This window comes from Siphateles boraxobius, unplaced genomic scaffold (assembly GCF_051911475.1).
Source record: "Siphateles boraxobius isolate OS27281-9 unplaced genomic scaffold, OSU_SipBor_1 41, whole genome shotgun sequence".
Classification (NCBI taxonomy): domain Eukaryota; kingdom Metazoa; phylum Chordata; class Actinopteri; order Cypriniformes; family Leuciscidae; genus Siphateles; species Siphateles boraxobius.
The window spans coordinates 15,642,736-15,664,808 of record NW_027509042.1 but is presented as its reverse complement, the minus strand read 5'-3'; the positions used below and the strand labels follow the sequence as shown (position 1 = coordinate 15,664,808).

The 22,073-nt window shown below is 39.9% G+C and overlaps 1 protein-coding gene across 2 annotated transcripts in view; it reads left to right on the top strand.

Annotated features, from left to right (window-relative positions):
• Positions 1-1,086: 1,086 nt before the first annotated feature.
• The window catches only part of pik3r3b (phosphoinositide-3-kinase, regulatory subunit 3b (gamma)), a 198,230-nt gene continuing 177,243 nt past the window's right edge, over positions 1,087-22,073 (top strand). The window contains exons 1-2 of one of the 2 annotated variants that reach the window (XM_077198624.1): positions 1,087-1,305; positions 1,441-1,690. In XM_077198624.1, the coding sequence (XP_077054739.1) occupies positions 1,468-1,690 (223 nt within the window). In that variant the 5' untranslated portion in view covers positions 1,087-1,305; positions 1,441-1,467. Of the gene's footprint in view, positions 1,691-22,073 lie in introns of both variants that reach the window. The other variant, XM_077198623.1, reaches the window with a different exon arrangement.

Here is a 22,073-nt window from a genome sequence, read left to right as displayed (position 1 = left end):
TATTTTGCAGAAATGCTTTTAGACTGGGAGTCTGAGTGACTGGTGTTCTTGGTTGTGTAAAGGTTAAAAACCCTGGTCTAAAGAACATATGTTAATGGATGCCTTTAACGTGATCTGCATACGTCAGAGGAGTATAATGGAACTTGTGACAATGTGTTTAGGCGAATGAAAAGTACTACGCAACATTTTCACGCTGCAGTGCGTTCCTCACATCCTGACCGCTACATGAGGACAATTCCCAACTTTGTCCCACGGTGTGATAAGCAGACAGCGGAGGCGTGGTCTCTGACGTCACTCGGGCTGAACCGTACTACAGCACTAGTCTGGCTGGATGTCTGACTCAGCTACGCAGGTTGTTTGGGAATATATTTTAACGCATGTTTTTACTAAACAGACTATAAATTCTCGCTCGTTCCTCTCGTGTTGGACTACGTGCATCTTGTATTTTGGGCAGTTTGGGGAAGTGCGGCAGTAGGTAAGTTAATAAGCAATATCATGCGAATCGAGTTTCTGCACGCTGTACACAAGTTGGCACTGTCCCAGTCACGCGCTGTAACTCAGGCATGTAGCCTACATGTCAGTTCACATTGTATTCCTCTGCGAATGTTTAACACAGAGGTTGTGATGCTGTGCATGCAATACAGTGCTTTTGCATTTGAGCTACAACAATGCATGTTTATTTTATTATTATAATTGAAATGCAAAAGTTGCTATTTTAATGCTAGGATTGTAATATCAAGTTGATCTGAGTTAGAATTTGTGAAACTAACTGTAAAATGAATGCTTTCAGGTTTAAAGGTCTTTAACAAGAAGATGACCAAGGCTCTTGCTCAGTCAATTGATAAATAGACTGGCAATGTCCATGTTAGTATCTTTCTGACCACACCTGCTAATGGACTAAGAGGTTACTTCAATAAATGTTTCATTTCTATATGTGGACTAGTGCCAATGCTGCAGAAAAGCCCAACGTCCCGATTCCAGGTCACTGTGCCCCCAAATTTATGCTATCACTGTCCTGCACCATCACCCGCTTGTTTATCCCTCACTTCATGGGGCTGTTTTTGCTTTCTCTGACCTTGTTTTATATCTTGCCACAGACTGCTAGAATTCGTTTCAAATAAATCTGTGCGTTTTATTTATGGACCAAATCTAGAACTGCGCAATAACGGCCTCTGCCCAACATATGGTGCTGTTGGGAGTTTTAACCCTTACAAGAAACTAAATGTCACTGAACACTCAGGATTTAACCCAAGGACTTTCCAAGTGAGTTTGCACTCAGGATTTAAACCAAGAACTTACATCCAGGTCAGTTTTAAACAAGCATCAAACACCGAAAACCATCTGTGCTCATGTAAATAACAAATCATGAGCTCAGACAGCTTCCAGTACCGTGCACTGTTCGAGTACAAACAGGAGAGGGGTGACGATATCTCTCTGCAGCCTGGCGATCTCCTCACGGTCAGTAAGATGGCACTGCTGACGTCCGATTTCCAGGAGGGTGACGAGAAGTGCCCAAAGGGCTGGCTGCATGGCACCAATGAACGCACTAAGGAAAAAGGCAACTTCCCTGGCACCTTTGTGGAGTATGTTGGGGTTGTGAGGACGAGCCTAACTTCAGGAAAGCCCTGGCTGAGACCTGTACCGCCAACACCTGTAGGGCCCCAGCCCCCAGGGGCCTCTGCTTCAGAGGGTGAGTGTATATTTGTACCTAACTTGGGTGTTATCCCTACATTTCGTAATATAAACTCTATTTTAACACTATATGTATTACACACGCATTTACATTTTTCACATATATCATAAATATAATATTTAAAAAGAAATATATAATACACATTTTTTATGATATATATATATATATGTGAAAAATGTAAATGTCTATGTAAAATATAAATTTGTAATATATATTAGGTCTTAAAAAGTTTAACACACACACACACACACACACACACACACACACACACACACACACACACACACACACACACACACACACACACACACACACACACACGCACGCACGCACATGTATGTGTGTCTTATAGACTTTTTAAGACTTTAAATGTATACATTTACACACACATAAATATATATTTACATATATAATGTAACTATCATCATGGAGTGAAAAATGTTAACCACATCTCTATGGCATCCATAATCTTATACCCTCAGTCTTCAAAGCAAGATGGCTAATTATCTCCTCCCTGCATTCAGATTAGGCAGCACAGCCATATAATAAAACCCTTCACTTGAAATTTAAGGACATTGTGTGCTAATCACAGACTTCGGGCTCCCACTAGAAACGTTACTTCCAATTCTGAATTTAGAGATCTGTCTATGATTTGTGAATATCTCTGACATAAGTACCTGCACAAATGGCGACTTTAAATAAGACAAAATTATATTTCAAATGTTGTGTTAAGTTCTTTATGGGGCCTGAGTTGCCCCTGTCTTTCTGATTGTGGTATAGTCCGCTTGTGGGGGTGTTCATATGCTAACTAGGTCAGACAGAACTCTGTTTTTTCCAAGAGTGCTCTTCTATCTTACTGTCTAGGGTGCATGTCTCTTTTATGGTGAAGGTTTAGGTTGTATTTATACTATTTATGTGTTTTATTCACTGTAGATCCTCTTTTAGTGACTTATTGAGTTCCTTTGTTTCAGCCAAGGTGCAGAGATGGTGATAAACAGCATAGAAAAGCTTTTTCTTAGTGTCGGGAGAGGCAAAAACATGCGGTTCTGTTGAATAATTGATCACTGGTGCGTTGGATGGCTGACAGTCAGCCAATCATTAGACTCACCCTGTGCCAAGGGATCCTTGTGGAACACTGACAAAACACTCAACCTGATTGAAGAGAGTTTTATGAGCCTAGCAAATTGTCAAGTTTACCGAATCAATCAGATGGGTCAGTTTAATTTTTTTTTACTTAATTTTTTTTTTTTTTTTTTTTTAAATCATGCATTACAGAGTGTAAGCTTTTGGAGCTGTGAAACACCAGTTCAGAACTTTGACACAGAATTTGAACTTGTTACATTGATGTATTATTTTCATATTATTAATGATATATTTTCATACCATTAGAGCCTAGAAGTGTGGTTGACCTACAGCCTACTCACATTAAATTTGAAGCATGCAAAATTATTTAGGACTCTGCATTGAATATGGACAACAGGATATAGTGTCAAGCCCCATGGCCTCTTTTCAATTTTGAATTTAACTACAGGGCCATTGAATGCTTGAATCTGATTGGTTGACGAATGAACGTTCTAAGGTGTGCAATTATTTTCAGGGAAACGCACGGCTAAAGTAGTTCCAGGCAGGTCTTGACCGCATTACAGTTCCATATCACTTCCCGTAGTTGACTGTAATAACGGGAAATAGGATACAATTCATAACAAGAAAAAACGTGCAGCCCCATGTGCTTGATCTGCAATTTTCGATGTCTAACTTCACAATCAATGGAAACATGCAGTTTAATTTTAATAAATAAAGTATATAGTCCTATCTATAATCAATAGAAAATTAAACTGAATATATAAATATATTGATAGTCCTGCTGCATGGGTTTTTGTAATTATTGCAGATGATATAACAAATAAATAATTATTGATAGGCCTACTTGTTAAAAGGGCTTTGTATTTCATTTATTAGGCTAGTCTACTGTCAATAATAGAAAAAAATTAATGAATGAATTAAAACTAATTGAATTAATAAATAATAATATTGACGCACATGCTTTTGTCTCATTAAGCTATTGCAACATCTCTCTCTCTCTCTCTCTCTCTCTCTCTCTCTCAAATAACTGCATAAAGCTTGGGGACACACTTACTCTAAGCCCGGTTATGAATGTAATTTGATATGACTGATCATCCCCAAAAGCGTGTTCACAGTCGGTGTTTAAAATCTGCTACAGCCGATGGAAACAGTCAGTCTTAGAATTCAGCAAGTCGTTAAGTGTGTCCCTAGCATTAGTCTGCTATCAGTGGCTCAAACCTCCGTTCCCTTTCAGTCGATCATGTTTGACTTAGTCGACGTGTCGACTGATTGGGATCACGCCAGGGAGCCTGTCATCTTCGAGTACTGTTAAAAGAAACCAATGCACATTGTCGTGCGGGAAATGCATCACGCACTCCGCTCCCGTGGCCTGATAATAAATACGGAAGTGGATGCACGCACTAGTTGTCTTTTGCTTCGAAGCAGATCGTTTTGATGTTGTTATACAATGAGCGAGTGTGTCGATGTTCTTCTGGAAAGACTCTCCCGGTGCTGGTGGTTCTACAGTGCAGTGCAGCAGTGATCACAAGCTTTGTTTGTGTGTGTTGACGACTGGTTGAGGGCGGAAAAGTGAGTGCTTCACTTTTTCAGTTTGCAGATTTAGTGTTGCCGCGGTCATTCCCTGTGTGCTCCGGCACTGGTGACAGGTCCCATTTCTAGAAGGGCAACACGGGTTTGCCTTTTACAAGATGCCATTCCATCCATACGTTTCTACGTGCGGTAGGGCTCTGTCCCTCTCTGACGGTCACAAGAGTTGTATCACGTGTCTGGGCTTAAAGCACACTGAGGCAGCTCTTGTGGATGAGTCATGTTCTCATTGCGGGAATATGACCGTCTCGGTGTTGAGATTTGCCTTCGTTCGCGAGGGTGGATTCCCCATCCCTGCTCTGGTGTTTCTTCTGGGTTACCTTCCCAGAAGAAGACTCGAGTGCCATCTGGGCTGGGTGACCTGAGGATTACAGTGACGGGTAATCAGCCCGGCAAAGCCCCGTGGATCCCTCACTCCTCTTTCACACCGCAGCCAGTGGATGATTGGTTTCACGTTCTGGTTCTCAGCCCGCTGCTCCGGTTCCTTTATTCTCTGAAGTGCATGAGGAGTTGACAAGGGCATGGACGGCACCTTTCTCTGCTAGAAATCACCTGAGTAGCTCCTCCCCTCACTACCCTTGATGGAGGAGCGGTGAAGGGTTACGAGGCTATCCCTCCAGAAGAGCGGTCTGTTGCGTTGCAATGTGTCCAGCGATTGCTACCTCGTGGAAGGGGGATCCTCGTCCCCCCTCTAAGGTCCTGTAAGTTTTTGTCCGTTCTGACGGACAAGGCTTACAAAGCCTGTTGGCAAGCCGCTTCCTCTCTGCATACCATGGCGTTGCTTCAGGTCCACCAGGCCCAGGCACGAGGGTAGCCCAGACCGTGAGCTCATGGGTGAGCTCCGCACTGCAACCTACCTCGGTACCCGCATATTTAAAGAGAGCAATTTCTACATTCCTGGGCCCCAAGAGGGCTAGTCTGGTGGTGTGTGAACCTGCAAAGCCTTGAACCCTTAAGGCTCCTCTTGTTCACCAGCCGGCAGCCAGATGCGGTTCGAGGACCCGGTCATCCGCCTTCTCGCGCATCCCCTTCCTCTCAGTGGAGTCAGGTAAGTGTTGCACTGCACACTCAGAGACCGCTTCGGGCTGCCTTTGGTCCTCTCGAGCTGCGTCCCTGTCCTCCACCTTGCTGCCCCACCTCGGGTACGTCTGGGGTTCCCTGGCCTGGTTGTGGAAGCCTAAAATGCTTCCCAACCGGTCCAGCTGGCCCCAAACTATACCATCAGACTCGGCTTGTGAATTATTTTTGCTCGGCTTCCACCCAAGCTCAGTGATATTCATCATACCTCGGTGTTGGGATGATATGCTAATAAATTAGTGATATTATCACACCTAGGTGTTGAGCAATGCTCCTGTCTTGTGTGCGCACATCGCAGTCTACTGGCGAAGGACGCGATGCAGCCGCTCCCTCCAGCCAATATGAAGGCCGGCTTCTATAAGCACATACTTCGTTGTACCCTAGAGAGGTGGGTCGCGGCCATCTTGGTCCTTTGTTAATTGAGTCGGGCCCTTTTTCAAAAGCCTCCGTTCAATTTGTTACACAGAGATGCATTTCCAAATGCTCCGTCCCCAAGATTGGTCTGCATTGTTCGACCTGGGAGACATGTACTTCAGATCCACTTCAGATCTCTATCCTTCTGCACCACAGGCCATTCTGTGTTCTTGCGTTTGAAAGGTGTGAAGTATCAGTACAAAGTCCTACCCTTTAAGTCCTCAGCCAGTTGGGTCCTCAGGTCAACTGGGAAAGAGTAAACTCGTCCACGGGCTGAGGATCTCCTTTCTAGTTTGGAGATGGATTCTGAAAAAGAGTGTGCGGATGGTTAGTGCTGTATAGAAGTGAGAAAGGGTCCCACTGAAACTCTTCAGAGGCTCCTGGGGCATATGGTAGAGGCAGCCGCTTGGCTTCCTCCATTTGAAGACCACTTCAGCACTGACTTTATGGCCGAATCCCGAGGTGGTCGTGGCAGAGCGGCACGCTCCGTGTGAAAGCACCCTGGCCTGCCGCCAAACCCTCAGTTCGTAACAGACCTTTTGTTTCTCCGGGCCAACGGTCCCTAGAACGAGTGTCCATCAATTCCGGATAAGGGGCCAAGTACAAAGGGCATGAAGTAACGCATGAAGCATGAAGTGTTTAGGCGAATGAAAAGTATGACGCAACATTTTCACGCTGCAGTGCGTTTCTCACATCCTGACCGCTACATAAGAACGCATGGGCATGAAGATTGGTATCCATTCCGTCGAGTTGCTTGCAGTTCATCTCGCTTTGAGACACCGCTACTCAGAGAATTTGTACTGGTCTAAAAAGACAACATTGCGACCATTGCGCTACGCTTCCCTCGCATGTCCGCCACCTCCTCCTCAGAGACAAAAGCTTCTGAGGTAGCTTCATTTCACTTATTTCTTCTGGTCTGCTCAATCGTGCAGCTGACGAGCCTCACCACAGCCTATGGCCAGGGAGAGTGGAGTCTCCATCCCCAGGCGTTCCAGCTGTTTGGGACCACTTCGGGGCTGCACAGTTACATCTGTTGCCCCTCTGGACTCGTCCCTCCACCAGTTGTTCTTTTCTCCTGTCTGAGTGGACATCCCTCTATGGTAAAAACTCTGGCCACAATTGGCCCCGGGGCCCCCGCAGAAATGTGTTCCCCAGTGAGCCTTCATGAACACGACTGGGTGATTCTCACGAAATCCAGATTTAGAAGGTGTCCAGCATCAGAATTTTTAAAATGCCCTTGAAGCCAATTTTCTTTTTTGCACATATAAGATTAAGGTCTGAACTTACTATAACCATTATTTTTAGAAGATTTAAAAAAATATTTACTATATAATTATTTACATTTTTAGATGAAGTCCATAAACAATTATCATTACCGCAACATGACATTACCTTAAATATATGGTTAAAAATGTATATTTTTGGCTAATGTTAAAGTAGACTCTTATTACTCATGCTCAAAGCTATATAAAACTCTGGAGAGATTACTTTTTCATATTTATTATTTTTTGTAATTTCCTTATTTTCTCTCATTACCGAAACATACGTGAATATTTACAATTCATTTTATTTAATTGTTTTACTAAAAGATAACATAAACATTTGTTATGTAGCAGACCTTAAATAAGTAGTGTTGTTTAATATGTATATACATTTTAAAACAAAATATGATTATCTAATTATTACTTAATTTGAAAATGCCGTTTCGGTAATGAGGATCAATGTTTCGGAAATGAGATTTAGCTCACACTTTCACTGTTGACAAAGGGGTTTGATGCCTAACCCCATTTTAAATATTTAAAACACATACAATTTTTAATAGAATATTTATTTCATAAACAGTGTTTCATTTTCTCATTTATCGTAATCATCACAGTACCATGCCTTGTGTTAACAAGTGTTGTGTATACAAGTTATAATCTTATGCTCATAAAGAATCATGTCATGTAGCCTACACTGTAGTACTAACAAATATACAACAATTAGTATAAATACAGGTATAAACTTTCTTCTGCTGGTGTTCTGTTCAGACTTTCATTATTTGTGTCTAGTTCCTGTCTGTTATTTAGGGCTGTACTCAACCAAAAAAAATCTTGGTTGACTGAAGTCCTGAAATTTTCGACTAAAAATTACGTTAGAAAAAAAAAACGTTAATGAACGAAAAATGAATTAGTCACAAATGATTTGCTCTTATCATCCGATCGTGGTTGTATCTCTCTATTACTGTTACTCGATCTTAGTGCTGCTTTTGACACTATCGACCACAACATTCTTTTAAATAGACTCGAAAATTATGTTGGCATTAGTGGAATTGCGCTAGCATGGTTCAAATCATACTTATCTGACCGTTATCAGTTTGTAGCAGTAAAAGAAGAGATGTCTTATCGGTCAAAAGTTCAGTATGGCGTACCACAAGGCTCAGTACTAGGACCGTTGCTGTTCACTCTGTACATGCTACCCTTAGGAGATATCATTAGGAAACATGGAATTAGCTTTCACTGTTATGCTGATGATACTCAGCTCTATATTTCTTCGCACCCTGACGAAACTTACCAATTCACAAAATGAACGGAATGCATAGCTGAAATAAAAAACTGGATGACTAGTCATTTCCTACTACTTAATTCTGAAAAAACAGATTCTAATTATTGGACGAAAAACCTCCTCACGTAATAACCTAGAATACTGTCTAACACTTGATGGCTGCTCTGTCAAGTCTTCGTCGTCAGTTTGGAACCTGGGTGTGCTCTTTGATACCAATCTTTCATTTGAAAGTCACATGTCTAGTATCTGTTAAACCAAATTTTTTTCATCTTAAAAATATATTTAAATTACATCATATGCTCTCAATGAAAAACGCAGAACAATTAGTTCAAGTGTTCATGACATCAAGGCTAGATTATTGTAATGCTATTATGGGTGGTTGCCCTGCATGCTTAATAAACAAACTATAGCTGGTCCAAAACGGGCCAATGGTTACCCCGGTTTCTGAGAATTTTGAAATATTGCTGATTACTTAAGCCCAATTTATACTTCTGCGTCGAACTCACGCCGTAGCTACGTCGTAGGCTGTGTGTAGCGCGCGTACCCTTCGGCGTACCCTGACGCGCACCTCTCCAAAAATGTAACAACACGTCAATTCTACGCGGACGCAAGCGCTGTGATTGGTCTGCTCAAACCGATTCCTCGGGTTTCACATGCTCCCTCTGCGTGCGTCAACGCGGAAAACGATGCAGAAGTATAAATTAACACCAAAGCGTAGTCTACGGCGTAGAGGCTCCGGCGTAGGTCCGACGCAGAAGTATAAATCAGCCTTTACAAAGCACTAAAGATACGCAGTACTTGAGCGGGCTCTTAACGCATTATAGTCCTTCATGTCTATTGCGATCTCAAAATTCTGGCCAGTTGATAATACCTAGAATATCAAAATCAACTGCTGGCGGTAGATCCTTTTCCTATTTAGCACCAAACACCAAAACTTTGGAACAATCTTACTAACATGGTCCGGGAAGCAGCTGTGCTAAAGTCAGGGAGGAGATACAGCAGGTCTTGCTAGTTATTGGCCCACCAGACCTCTTCTCGACAGCCTTTCCTGACTCCTTCCTCTGAGTACATTCTCAGGGATGGGGTATGATGGCACCCGTGTTTAGACCTTGGAGAGTTCCAGGTCTGGTTCTTAAAAGAATGGGATGTGGAGGTTCTGGTTACTACCGGAAGAATTTTTATGCCGTAGAGACCATCACTTCTGTGAGAGCACCCTCTCAAAATGAGGCACACTCCTTTAGAAGTGGAACCTATTCCTTGAATTGAGTTTTATCTCCGTGAGGAGATCCCAAAAGTGTTTGATCACTTCAGTGCTACTTTCCTGTTAATGGGTTGGAGTGAGGCTGTCTCCACCTCAAAATGTTGTTGCCTCTGTATTGACGCTCATCATGATGCAGTGGATACAAATCCGTGGGAAGCACAACTTGATCATCAGGCTCCTGAGGGGAACAAGGAAATAAGCCAGGCATATCACTCGTATGCACTGGTGGAACCTGTGTTAGACTGGGTCCATATGTTGTTATCCCTACAGCGATCCCATGTGTGTATTCTTCCAAGGTATGGCTCCCTGCGGCGAGCCCGTGTCGCTCTACCTTCACTGTTCGGTTGAGTCTCCCCCTGTCATAGGCTGGGGCCACCCCAGTGACATTCCATATGTTGTACTGCCCGGTCATCCGCCCAGTCTATATGTGTATTCTCCACCTGTTTTCTCCCTTTGGGCAGGATGTGGCTTCCGCAGCATATTCCTTTCCAACGAAAGAGAACGCTTACCCAGTGGTCTTGTGGAACAGCAGTGACTTCCATAGCCTAAAGCCTGTTTTATGCTTCTGCGTTGAATCGACAGCGTATCCCCGCAGACCCCTCTGCGTCGCCGCAAACCCCTCCGCCGTAGCTCGACGCACACCTCCAGAGAATTTTAACTACGCGTCGAGGCGGCGCAGACCACAAGGGCTGTAATTTGGTCAGATGCACCACGATGCAACTCAAACTGACGCAGAACCATAAAACGGCCACGACGCCGTAGGAGTGACGGCGTAGCTACGCCGTGGAGTTGACGCAGAAGCATAATGAGGCCTTATGCCCTTCTCCGTCTCAAATAATGCAGGGGGATCAGAAGGCTTTTGTCTAGGCACTGGAAGGTGGCTGCACTAGTGGAGTTTTAATTGGGATCCCAATCAGTCGACTACGTCGAAAGTGAGGGACTGAAAGGGAACGTCTCGGTTACGTATGTAACCGTCGTTCCTTGAAGGAGGGAACGGAGATGTAGTCCCATCGCCACTATTGCTGGACCACCGCTGACACAGAGTTACGCTCGGCTCCTCAGCAAAAAACTAGTGCGTGCATCCACTTCCTTATTTATACCCGCGAGGTGGGGGCGGAGTGTGTGATGCATTTCACGCACGCCAATGTGCATTGGCAATCCCAATCAGACGTCACATCGACTACGACGTAGTAGTCACTACGTCTCTGTTCCCTCCTTCAGGGAACGAGGGTTACATGCGTAACCGAGACATTACTAACTCTAAAATGACGTTTTGGAATTAGCAACGGAGGCATGGGATTAGATGCCTAAGAAATGAGTCCTACATACAAGAGCGTTTTAATGACAAACGTCTTGAAAAACATCATCTGAAGTAAACAATGTTTCGAGGTGTGGCAACTGTAGTACAAGCGGAAAAATTGGCTACGGGCAGTTGAATTATTAGAAAAATAATTCACACAACGCTTCGCGTTGTGACCGCATTTCCACCTCGAGTGTGCATTATTTTTCCAATAATTCCAATGGCCTGTCGTCAATTATTCCTTACATCAAAATTAGTAATTAAATCATTAAGTAATGTTATAAATACATTCAACATTTAGAATAATTTAAACATAAAAACAGGAATAATAAAGCATGTATTTCAGGTCCCAACACTGCATTCAATTTTATTTATTTTAAAATTGTTTATTTTAGTTTAAGTTTTATATTAAAGGGACACTGTGTGAGAAATACGCCCATCCAGTGGTGAAATATTATTTTGCATTCAAACGAATTTTGCTCTCCAGCGCCTCGCTTTTTCAAGTGCGTATTGCATCTACAGTTGCCGTTATGTACCAACAATGCTATGACAGGATGTCTTGAAGTAACACTTCATCGAGTTTTTCTCCAGATGAACAGGTTTGTAACTTAAAAAAAACAGCAACTTGACACAACGAACAAACGAATGTTACAGTATGAGTTGCTGACACTGAAAAACATGAACTGTTGTAATTAGTAGTAATGCCGCCTTTATTCGTTATATTTTCTAAATTACGTGATTGTTAGATATCATCATCGGATGATTCAGCAGTAGGGAGAGGAAGAGGGAGAGGGAGAGGTAGAGGGAGAGGAGAGAGAAGCAGTGGATCAGTGGGATCTAGGCGAGGAGATGGACGACGAGGAGCGCGAGAGTCAACACAACGACGGCAAAGATGCCCGGCCGCTACAAGAGACGATCTAAATAGAATTGAAAGTTTCCAAAGGCAGCGAAGAGAAACGACCGAGGTTTGTACAATTTATGTGTCTAGCAGTAGTATAAATTAATTTTAATTCTCTGTACAATCTTATGCACATAGCAAATTCACAACTTGAGCTAATTGATCATTTATTGGGGAAAAAAAGAAAGCTATAGAAAATCTTACAGAGAGAAATATTTTCTTCTGATCACAAATAAAGTTTTTTTTTTTTTTTTTACATTGATACATGAGATGCCTGCAATGCCTCAAGTGCAATATACTGCAAAACATGATGTAACAAAACATTGACTTACCTGTCGAGGAGAAAGCAGGCAACTTCAGCGTCTCTTCTGAAATCTTTCTGCTGCATTAGCTCTTTCCACCTTGAAAACGCTATCCCGATATTTACTCTTGTTTTATGCAATCTCCGGTCACGTTTCCTTTTTCGTTCAAGTCTGGCCTTTTTTTGGGACGAGGATGTCTTCTCCTGTGGCTCGGCATATGTATGATCCGCCATTACAAATAATAAAGCAATCAGCAATCATAGGAGTGCAATACAGCCGTTTAAACTTGCCGCCGGGAACGCGCCTCTCACTGCTCTCCTCCTCCGTTTCTGCTGCTTTCAGTCACGTGACGGTTGCTCTGAGTCTGAACGAAAACGCGTTGTGGAAACACTTTTTGACCCTCTCTGCTATTATAGTTTTTCAAGATGGCAGAACGACATGGAAGCCTCCGTGAACCTACCCGTCCCATGTACATAAAGATAATAAATTCTTCATTTACGAGGATAAGTCAGATAATTTGCAGAGGTATTTGTACACCATTGAGGACATATTTATGAATAAAAATATTGATTTCAGATAATAAAATACGTAAAAACCTACACAGTGTCCCTCTAAATTTGAATTGTTGTGAAATTTCCACAAATTTGCAGGTTATGGGATCAGCTGATTTTCCCTTTCCCTTGTTTCCACGTCCTGCGCTTGCTTTTCCAAATGTTGCTGTATAGATTGTAAATATGGAATATCATGTGTTTTTGTACTGAAAACAACAAAAAGCTAAACCGATTGTTGGAAAGCTAATAACAATTCTTCCCATGTCTGTAGGATATTTAGGTAGTAATGTTGATCCATTACATTCAATGTAGCATGGTGTTGCCTCTTCTGACCTAATATCTTCTGTAGGTAGCTGCTGAAATGGAGATTTTACAAGATTCACCATATGTTTCTTTGTGTAATAGCATAGTTTTATAAGGTCAGACTCAGCAGCCAGCTCTTTTTTTATCTCTTCTCTCAATCCCTTCTTCTCTGTGGGAAGCACTTATCAACATTCACTACAGCCACTAGTCACAATGCAAAAAAGAGCCACGAGAATCATTCACAACGTTGGATTTCGGGATCACACAAAATTAATTATGTTTGCAGTCTAAATTTGTTAAATACCACGATCTAATCGAATATCAAATTGCAGTATTCATGTTCAAAGCAAGAAATTGCCTATTGCCTGGGAATATACAAAATATGTTCTCTGAGATGGAGGGAGGGTACGATTTAAGGGGAAGGGGGAATTTTAAGACTAATAGATTTAGAAACAACATGAAAAAGATTGTTTATCAATTTGTGGAGTTGAATTGTGGAATAAACTAAATGAGAACCTAAAGCAATGCCCAAAATATTCCTATTCAAAAATATGTACAAAGAAATTATTTTCAAGAGGTATCAAGAAGCACTGTTGTAAAAGTAAGAGTGCTCCTTTGTTTGTTTGTTTTTTTGTTTTTTTTGGTTGTATTTTTTGCTGCTTGAATAAGTACATAATTGAGGTTTAGATAAATACTTTTCAGTGGTCACTTTAATATATATATTTATATATATTAGGGGTGGAACGGTACATGTATTCGTATTGAACCGAATCGGTATGGCCGTCAAGGTTCGGTGGACGAATTTACACGGAGAATACACGGTATAAAAATAAATAAAACTCTAAATAGTGATACATTTCACTCAATTCTCGTTTGGTCTGAATGCCACATAATGAACAGACTGCGATGTCAATATTGCAATGCTGAAGTGTGTGTGCGCATGAGAGAGGGAGAGGCGCGGGCGCGATCGAACTGTGTGTGTGTGTGTGTGTGATCGAACAGTGGAAACATAAAAACTTACATTGTCATTTTGTTCATACAAGACATCATTCAAACTGCAAAGTGTTTACATACAACCCCAAATCAGAAAAAGTTGGGACATTTTGTAAAATGCAATAAAATCAAGAATCTGTGATTTGTTCATTCTATTTAACCTTTTATTAGCTGACAAAAGTACAAAGAAACATTTTCCAATGTTTTCACTGACCAACATAATTGTATTTTGTAAATATGAACAAATTTTGATTTTGATGGCTGCAACACAAGGACAAGGAATGTAAGAATTAAAGGGGTAGGAGTACATAAGTTTTACTTCTTCTTACTCCTTTTCGCACATGTAATAGAAGTATGTTAACACAGGAAAGAAGGGTGCTTTGTTTGCTGCTCATCTGTTTTTTTTCTCTTATGTTTTTAAACATTGTTTTATTTTTTTATATACTTTCTTTTCGATGTTCGAAAAATAAAGACTTCAATTTAAAAAAAATTCAATTCAATTCCAATTCAATTCAAAATTCAATTTCTGTCATCCTCTACAGAGGCATCATTAGCATTTTTTGTTCAAGCTAATTTGCTCAAATGTTACAAAACTTGGCCCATTTTACTTAATGGGCACTATGTCATGTCTCCTGGACATGCAATTGGCTGTCAAATGCCGGATGCGCAAACTTTCTGTGTGGAGATGGTGCATTCCACAGCTGGTTTCTCTCTTTCTCTTTATCCCACTATGAATAAATTGACATGTTCCATGAAAACAATGTATGTGTCAAAGATCAACTTATTAGCTGCTCACCAGCACTGTGAAAGTGTCAGTCCAAGCCTGCGATCTTCTCATTTACCATTATCCTTGTTATTGACTTTAGATCCATCTCCTTTGATCGCTGATGCCTGATTACTTGACTCTCATTTCTCAAAGGCGTTGTGAAGTCGAATGTTTGATGAGGAAAAGCCACTTTTGGTGTTACGGTCTGATCAAGCACATGGTGATGTGTTAATAGATGAGTCGGAGAGCTGCTAAGTGGGATGATGATTTTCGAAGCAACTCTGGAAGAAGCATGAGCAAATCTTTCTGCGATCAATTTTCCAGACGTGCAGGTCAGGCATCATGGCTGTTTTTGTGGCTAGGCTTAATGAGGAACTGAGCAGTGCGAAAAGAGAGTGCAGTCCTCCATTGAGTATACTGAGGACAAAAAAAAAAATGTTCTACATTCAAAATAACCCCAGTATTGCACCAGGCCTGCGCACTATGGCTGTCAAAAATAACATTTTAGTGTTACAACATAATTTACTCCTGTGATGGCAAAGCTGCATTTTCAGCAGCTATTGTCTTGTGATTACTTGTTACATGATCCTTCATTGTAATATGCTGATTTGATGCTAAAGTAACATTTCTTTTTATTGTGCTGCAGAATATTTTTGTGGAAAACATTGTGTTCTTTTCTTTTTTGTACCAGTGTAAACGGCTTTACTGCCCCTTTTAAACAAATTTAATACATCATCATTGCTGGAAAAAAGTACGAGTTTCTTTCAAAAGAAAACAAATTCCAAAGGTTTTAAGCTGAAGTGTACAGTTGCAATCAAAAATGCTCAAACCCCCGGAGACTGTAGTAATTTACAAATTAAAAATCTATAATAGTTAAGTGGCAAATTAAAAGTGATATATGTTAATATATAATACAATGCTTATGAGTTATAGGATTTTTATGTCATAATTATTCAACGCTGCTTATGTATGGTATGGTACAAAAATGTGTTAGAACACAATTAAGCATTTGGAAACTCTATAGCAAAACTGCATTGTCTTGAGCTCTTACACATAGCCTACATAGATTTAGAAGGAAAAGCAAAATAACATTAAGGGGAATGAAATGTTTGAACAGAGCAACCCCTCAATTTACTTCCAAAGACTTTCAAGATGACCTGATTAAAGGAGGAAAAAACATTTCAATGCAGAGTAATAAGAACACTAGACCAGCATGGCCTTCATGTTGGGACATCTTGCCGAATGCCACTCTTGACCAAGAAGAACATAAAAGGCCAACTTGAATATGATAAAATTAATGTGAATAGACCTGTGGAGTTCTGGAATTATGTCTTATGTAGTGATATGACTGTGGTTCCACTTTTTGAACCCACGGATAAGCGGTATGTCTGGTGCAAAAAAGGCAAAGCTTATGGACAGAAGAACATCATCATGGTCAAACATGGAGGTGGTCTAGTCTTGTTATGAGGGTGCTTTGCTGTTGCAGGAAGTGGAAATCTTGACTGTATGAAGGACATAATGAATTCTTTGAAGTATTAAAAAGCCATTATCGCAAAGATGTTGATGCCTTGGATGCAGAGACTGAAGCTTGATGATCAATGGACTTTCCTGCTGGATAGCAACCTAAAACTATACATCCAAATCTACTTAAGCTTGTTTCAGGGATCAGTCGTAGAATGTTCTTGGGTGGGTAGTAAAGTCTTTAGATGTAAATGTCATTGAAAATATTTGGTGGAATTCGAAGAAAGCAGTGGTAACGTGAAAACCAAAGATTATCTGTGATCTGGAAGCTTTTTCAATCGAGGAATGGGCCAAGATTGCTGTAGAGACAAGCTTCGAATGCCTTACAGGCAGTGTTTGTTTAATTATTTAATAATTATTTAAAAAGTCAATTTGATTTTTTTTATTTATCATCAACTTTACATTCTCAGAATTACTCAAATGTGTATTAATAAACTTTCTATAATAGTTTATTGATGCCTTTGTTTACTATGTGTTTGTTTTTGCATTAAACACTTTTATCCAAAGTGAAGTGTGACCAGAGAAAACCATTGTTTTTTTGTATCTCTCCATAAAAATTAACTGAATGTATAAACGCATAAACTACAAAGTAAACATTTATAATATTTATTGGATTTCATTTGCCTTGGGCTAAGTTAAGAATTAATTTTACACCCAAACTCTCTTCATGCCTGGTTTTACAACAGATTAAACAATTGACAGCCCTAAGCACTATTTTCTAAATGACGTTTGAGTTACAATTCTTATCACTCGACGTCTGTGATTTCATGTACCGATTCGGACGGAACTAACAACTCTGTGTTTTTACAGAGGTGGGAGTGTGTGTTTTCTAGATGTGGGTGTTACATAAGGTCATTGTATGTGCGTGCATCACGTATGACATATGTCTTTTAATTTATTATTTGTTAATATAATTTTGATTTATTATATAAAACCCTATTTAAGTAAACTTCACGAGTTTATTGCAGTGGCTGTTTATAATAAACCTACATACGTGAGCTAGCAGAGAAATCTAGACAAGTCACAGTTTCCGCCATTTGGCTCTATTTATTGATTGTATATGTTATTTTTTTGTCGGAGATGCTAAATGAAAGCATGCCAAAGATTGGTGGACAAACTGTAGCTCGGGTAGGTCAAAAAACACATGAGGAGAAGCTTTAGAATAATACAACATCAGCAATCACAGACATTTGCCATCAGACAGGATTAGATTTCTCAGAGGACCGCTGAGTTTGCCGGAAAAAAAAACAGTTGATAATTTGCTCTGGAATTTTTACTGAGGTTGTGTGAGAAAAACACAGACTTGGCAGATTCGGACTGGATTAAAATCGCAAAGTACGCCTGTGAAACACAAATTTCTCCAACGACCCCCTGGAAAACCCCTTAGTTCTGTCCGAATAGGGCTCTATTGTGCAATATATCGAGCAGAGCCTTGCAATTCTTGGGTATGCGATGGAGGATGACAAGGTGAAAATGCTGGCAATAATCGCACTGCTAAAAAATAAAACCCTGATTAAAGAGGTTGTGACATGGATTTTTTCTGTAAAATGTTGCTGTAACTCTTGTCATATCCAATACAGTTGTCTTCATCTTTCAATAGAAGTTTCAGTAACACTTTATTTTAGGGTACAAATCACATTATTAACTAGTTGCTTATTAGCATGCATATTAGGCTATTGACTGTTTATTAATACATATAAAGCACATATTAATGTCTTACTCTAGATGACTCTACATCCCTTAAAGGGGTGGTATAATGCCCTTTTCACATGACATAAAACATGTCTTTGATGTCCCCAGAAGTGTGTATGTGAAGTTTTAGCTCAAAATACATAGCATGTTAAAGTTGTCACTTTTTGAGGGTGAGCAAAATCATCGCTGATTTAATAACAGTGCTGCCGCTGCCAGCGGTAATTGGATGATCAGCTGGTGGTCCTTTTAAAAACACCTCTTCCGCTTGACAGAGGAGACTGTTGCGGCTTCGGGTCATTCGCAATGGCTCGGACTTCCTGCCAGCCGCCAGATCAAAATATTTTTTTCGTGTTTCTTTTGGTTGTGTGTGTTATTTAGAATGTGGTAATGTAGGAGAGACCTGCTCTTTTGTTTGGAAAAACATTTATTCGATTATTTTGATGAGCGTAGTTAGGTAAGCTTTATTGTTGTTAATTTTCTTTTCTTTGTGTTAGGTTAATTACGTTGCTGTTTAATTTCGTTAGATTGGGTTTTGTTTGTTATTTTGAGCCTTGGGTCTCTCTGACGAGATTGATTTATTCCTCTATTCATTTTTGTTAATGAATTCTACTTTATTGTTATATCATTTTCGTTTGGGCCATGGGTCCTTCTGTTATTTCCTTTTGTGATTCACAATAAATGTATATTATAATTTATTGTTTTCCCCTTTTTTGGAATTTGCCATTCGGTTCTTTTGATCTGACGGCCTGCTGGAAGCCTGTTGTATTTTTTTATTTTTATTTTTTTTATTGCGTCTTACCCCTAGCGGACATAATAGTAGAATACAACAGGACATTTCTGAATGGTTAGTTGATGAATTTATGTAGCTGATGTGTAGTTATCTTCTAGTCATTGATTAGCATATTCTGTCTTGATAATCTATAAATCGTGTTCAGGGGGAGGGGTTTATGTAAATTCTAGGTTTGGTGATGTTACTAACCCGGGAGGAATGTCATGTTGTCACTACCAGCCGTTTGTTGTAGTCCTTAAAAAGCAATTTCTTTAAAACCAAATCATATAATCATACATATAATCTCCCTTTGCTTTGAACTTTGAGCATTGTAACTTTGCAGATGTTGTTTATGCTCAAACAACAACATTACACACTAACTAAAGTTAGAAAAGTGAAATCATAATCAACCACCCCTTTAATCCTACCCAATACCTAAACTTAACAAATACCTTACAAACTATTAATAAGCAGTAATTAGGAGTTTATTTAGGCAACAATCATAATTAATAGTGAGAATTGTACTCTAATTTAAAGTGTGAATTGTCTTTGCTAACTCTCCATTACACTATACCTTAATTACAAAATAATCTGCAGTCAAATGCTCCAAACAAACATATAATCATTCGATGTGATCCAGGACGCCATTAAAAAGAAACCATCCATTCGTTCCTGACGTGGGTGTCCTTCTAAGGTCTGTACAGAGACATAAACAAGATGTTTAAACCGTTTGCATCAAATTGAATATTTATTTACTTTTCCATTTTTCATGTTATCAGAACACATCCGAAATTGAACGGGCATCTGTATTGTGTAGATGGCGTCAGTGATGATAATAATGGGTTCAATTTGATTTCTCATGTCACGAGCACTTTAAGACTCAGTGTTACAAGCTTCATTTATGCTACTCTGCTTTTTTTACCCTTGTGAAGTGCTTCAGGTTCCCATGTGACAGGGAGGTTCAGACTCGGCCAAGGCTCTGGCAGAACACTTGTTGGCTTCCATACTTCTTTGCTGCACTCAGTTTCACATTAGCTGCAAATGTGGTGGAGCGATTTCAAAAACGTAACCTTTTTAAATTCCGATTAAGACTTTGTAATTTTATAGCATCATTTCTGAACCAAGTGGCCCTGCACAACCCAGGTGAACTTGGCCAAAGCAAATAAAAATGAAAGGCAGGATGTTTTATTTGTTCATTTTTTTTATTGAAAATAATATCTCAGGCTCATGTTTTGTGTGTTATTTCTCACTGCAGAAGGTTTTATATTCCTACATAGCCTAAGGCTGTTAACGCCAAAAGAATGACAGCAATGGTAATGTTAGAAAATAGGATATTAACAGGGATTTTACGCTTATTCACTCATGTATAGTAGAATTTCATTGTCTCAGCCAGAAAGAGATAGTGTTTTCAGAGTTATTTTCTAGCAATTAGATGAACTGTGAATTGATGTCTTGTAGTCATAGCCGTGAGGATGACGGGTAACAGGGAACATTTTTGCTATTTTGTGGGCTCAATACAGTCATTTAAAAGTAATCCACACATTGGAATTGTTCCCAACCAACAAGTATTTCCCAATCAAATTCTGCTATGGGACTACAATTTATCCACGCTTACCAACAGAAAGCTGCTTTGTTTTAAAGGGACTTCTCTGTGTGAGCCATTTTCTACATGCATCGCTACACTATTGGCAATTAGAAATTAGACAATGGACCTTTTTTGACCACAAAATTTGTGGTGACCGCACTTTCAGAGTTCTGCTTTGTCTACAGGGCATTTTCACCTCCCGTCCATGTTTAGTAGTAGATCTGGTGTCTGTAGAGTATGTAGTGAAGTCATCATTACTTCTGTTCCATATTAATAAGTTTTAAATTAATCAAATTTCAAAGCAACATAGATAAATTCAGCTAGCTTTCATTTTTGCTTTGCCAAAACCTGAAACAGGCATGTAAAAATTGTAAATTTACATGACATTTTTAATTTTACACATCATTTGCAATGCAGGTAGGCATCTCTGTTCTTGCAGCTGTTCAGAATTAAAGTGCTTTGTCCCATGTGCATTTATGAACAGACGTTTGACGGATTTCGCTTTAAGCATGACAACGAGGGCTGGTGCAGACCCTCTCAGTCATATCTCTCTGAAAATCCATCTCCACGATCCCACTCAGTGCCATGCCAAGAGGACGAAAGCCCAGTCTTTGTGTGCCATTGTATCCTGCTGTTGTGTATTCTCGGTCTTGCTTGTTTTTCATGAAGCCCGGGGATGATGATAAACACTGCCTTCACTTGGGAGAACGTTGCGCCATAAATCTGTTTTTATCCTTATTTCTATGCTGTGGCTCAGGATTTGACTGTGGTTTTCTGAAATTTAGAGAAAAGCACAAAACGGCTAAAACTGCTTCTCCATATTACACTTTCTCCAGCTATTTATGAGCACCCATAAAGTCTCATGCCTTTTATGTCATTATTTTATGTCCCCTTCATCTGTGCATTTTAAATGTGACCGAAAGGCTCACAATAAATTTGTTGCAGTGTAATTTAACCAACATAATAACGCAAGGATATAAAATGCACCAGGGTAAAATGGATGGGTTACTGCCTTTTATTAACAAGGGTGGGTCTTTGTTTCTATATAAGCATATATGACCTCAGCTAAAATCAAACTCTTTAGACTTGTTTGTGAAAATTCTAATATGCTGATTTGGTGTTCAAGAAACATTTCTTATTATTATCAATGTTGAAAACAGTTTCTGTATACTGCTTAATATTTTTGTGGAAACTGATCTTTTTTTTTCCAGTATTCTTTGAATAGTTTTTTAATATATAAAAGTAAATTTTCCTGTCATTCCAGGCAGTAATTAGCTTAATGGAATTAATGCCTCAGGTGATCAGCTGAAAAGGCAGGTAAACACTTAAAAATAGATGTTTACAATCACACCAGGTCTTTATTAGCATCAGCACATAACTTCAAACCACTTGAGTGGAATGGTGGTGTGGAATTTATGTTTCCATTATAGCATTAAATGTGCTGAAGATTGGCCTGGCTTTAAAATGATCACGCTTGGATGGCAAAATTTGCTGCAAGAAATCTAGAATGCAGGACCCAATTCAATGGACACTCTAGGTTATTTTTAAGAACTGTACTTTTTATTGTATCCCCGTAGGAGTGTTGCAATGAGCCGGAGGCTGATGGTTAATCTTGGCCATTCTCGAAAATGTCACAGATGTTTTTGGTGAGAGTGAAAGATATTTACAGTGGGAGTTCATACGCTTGAGCTGCAGTCAGAATTTAAGGTTTATCTTGGTTGAAATTCTAACGTG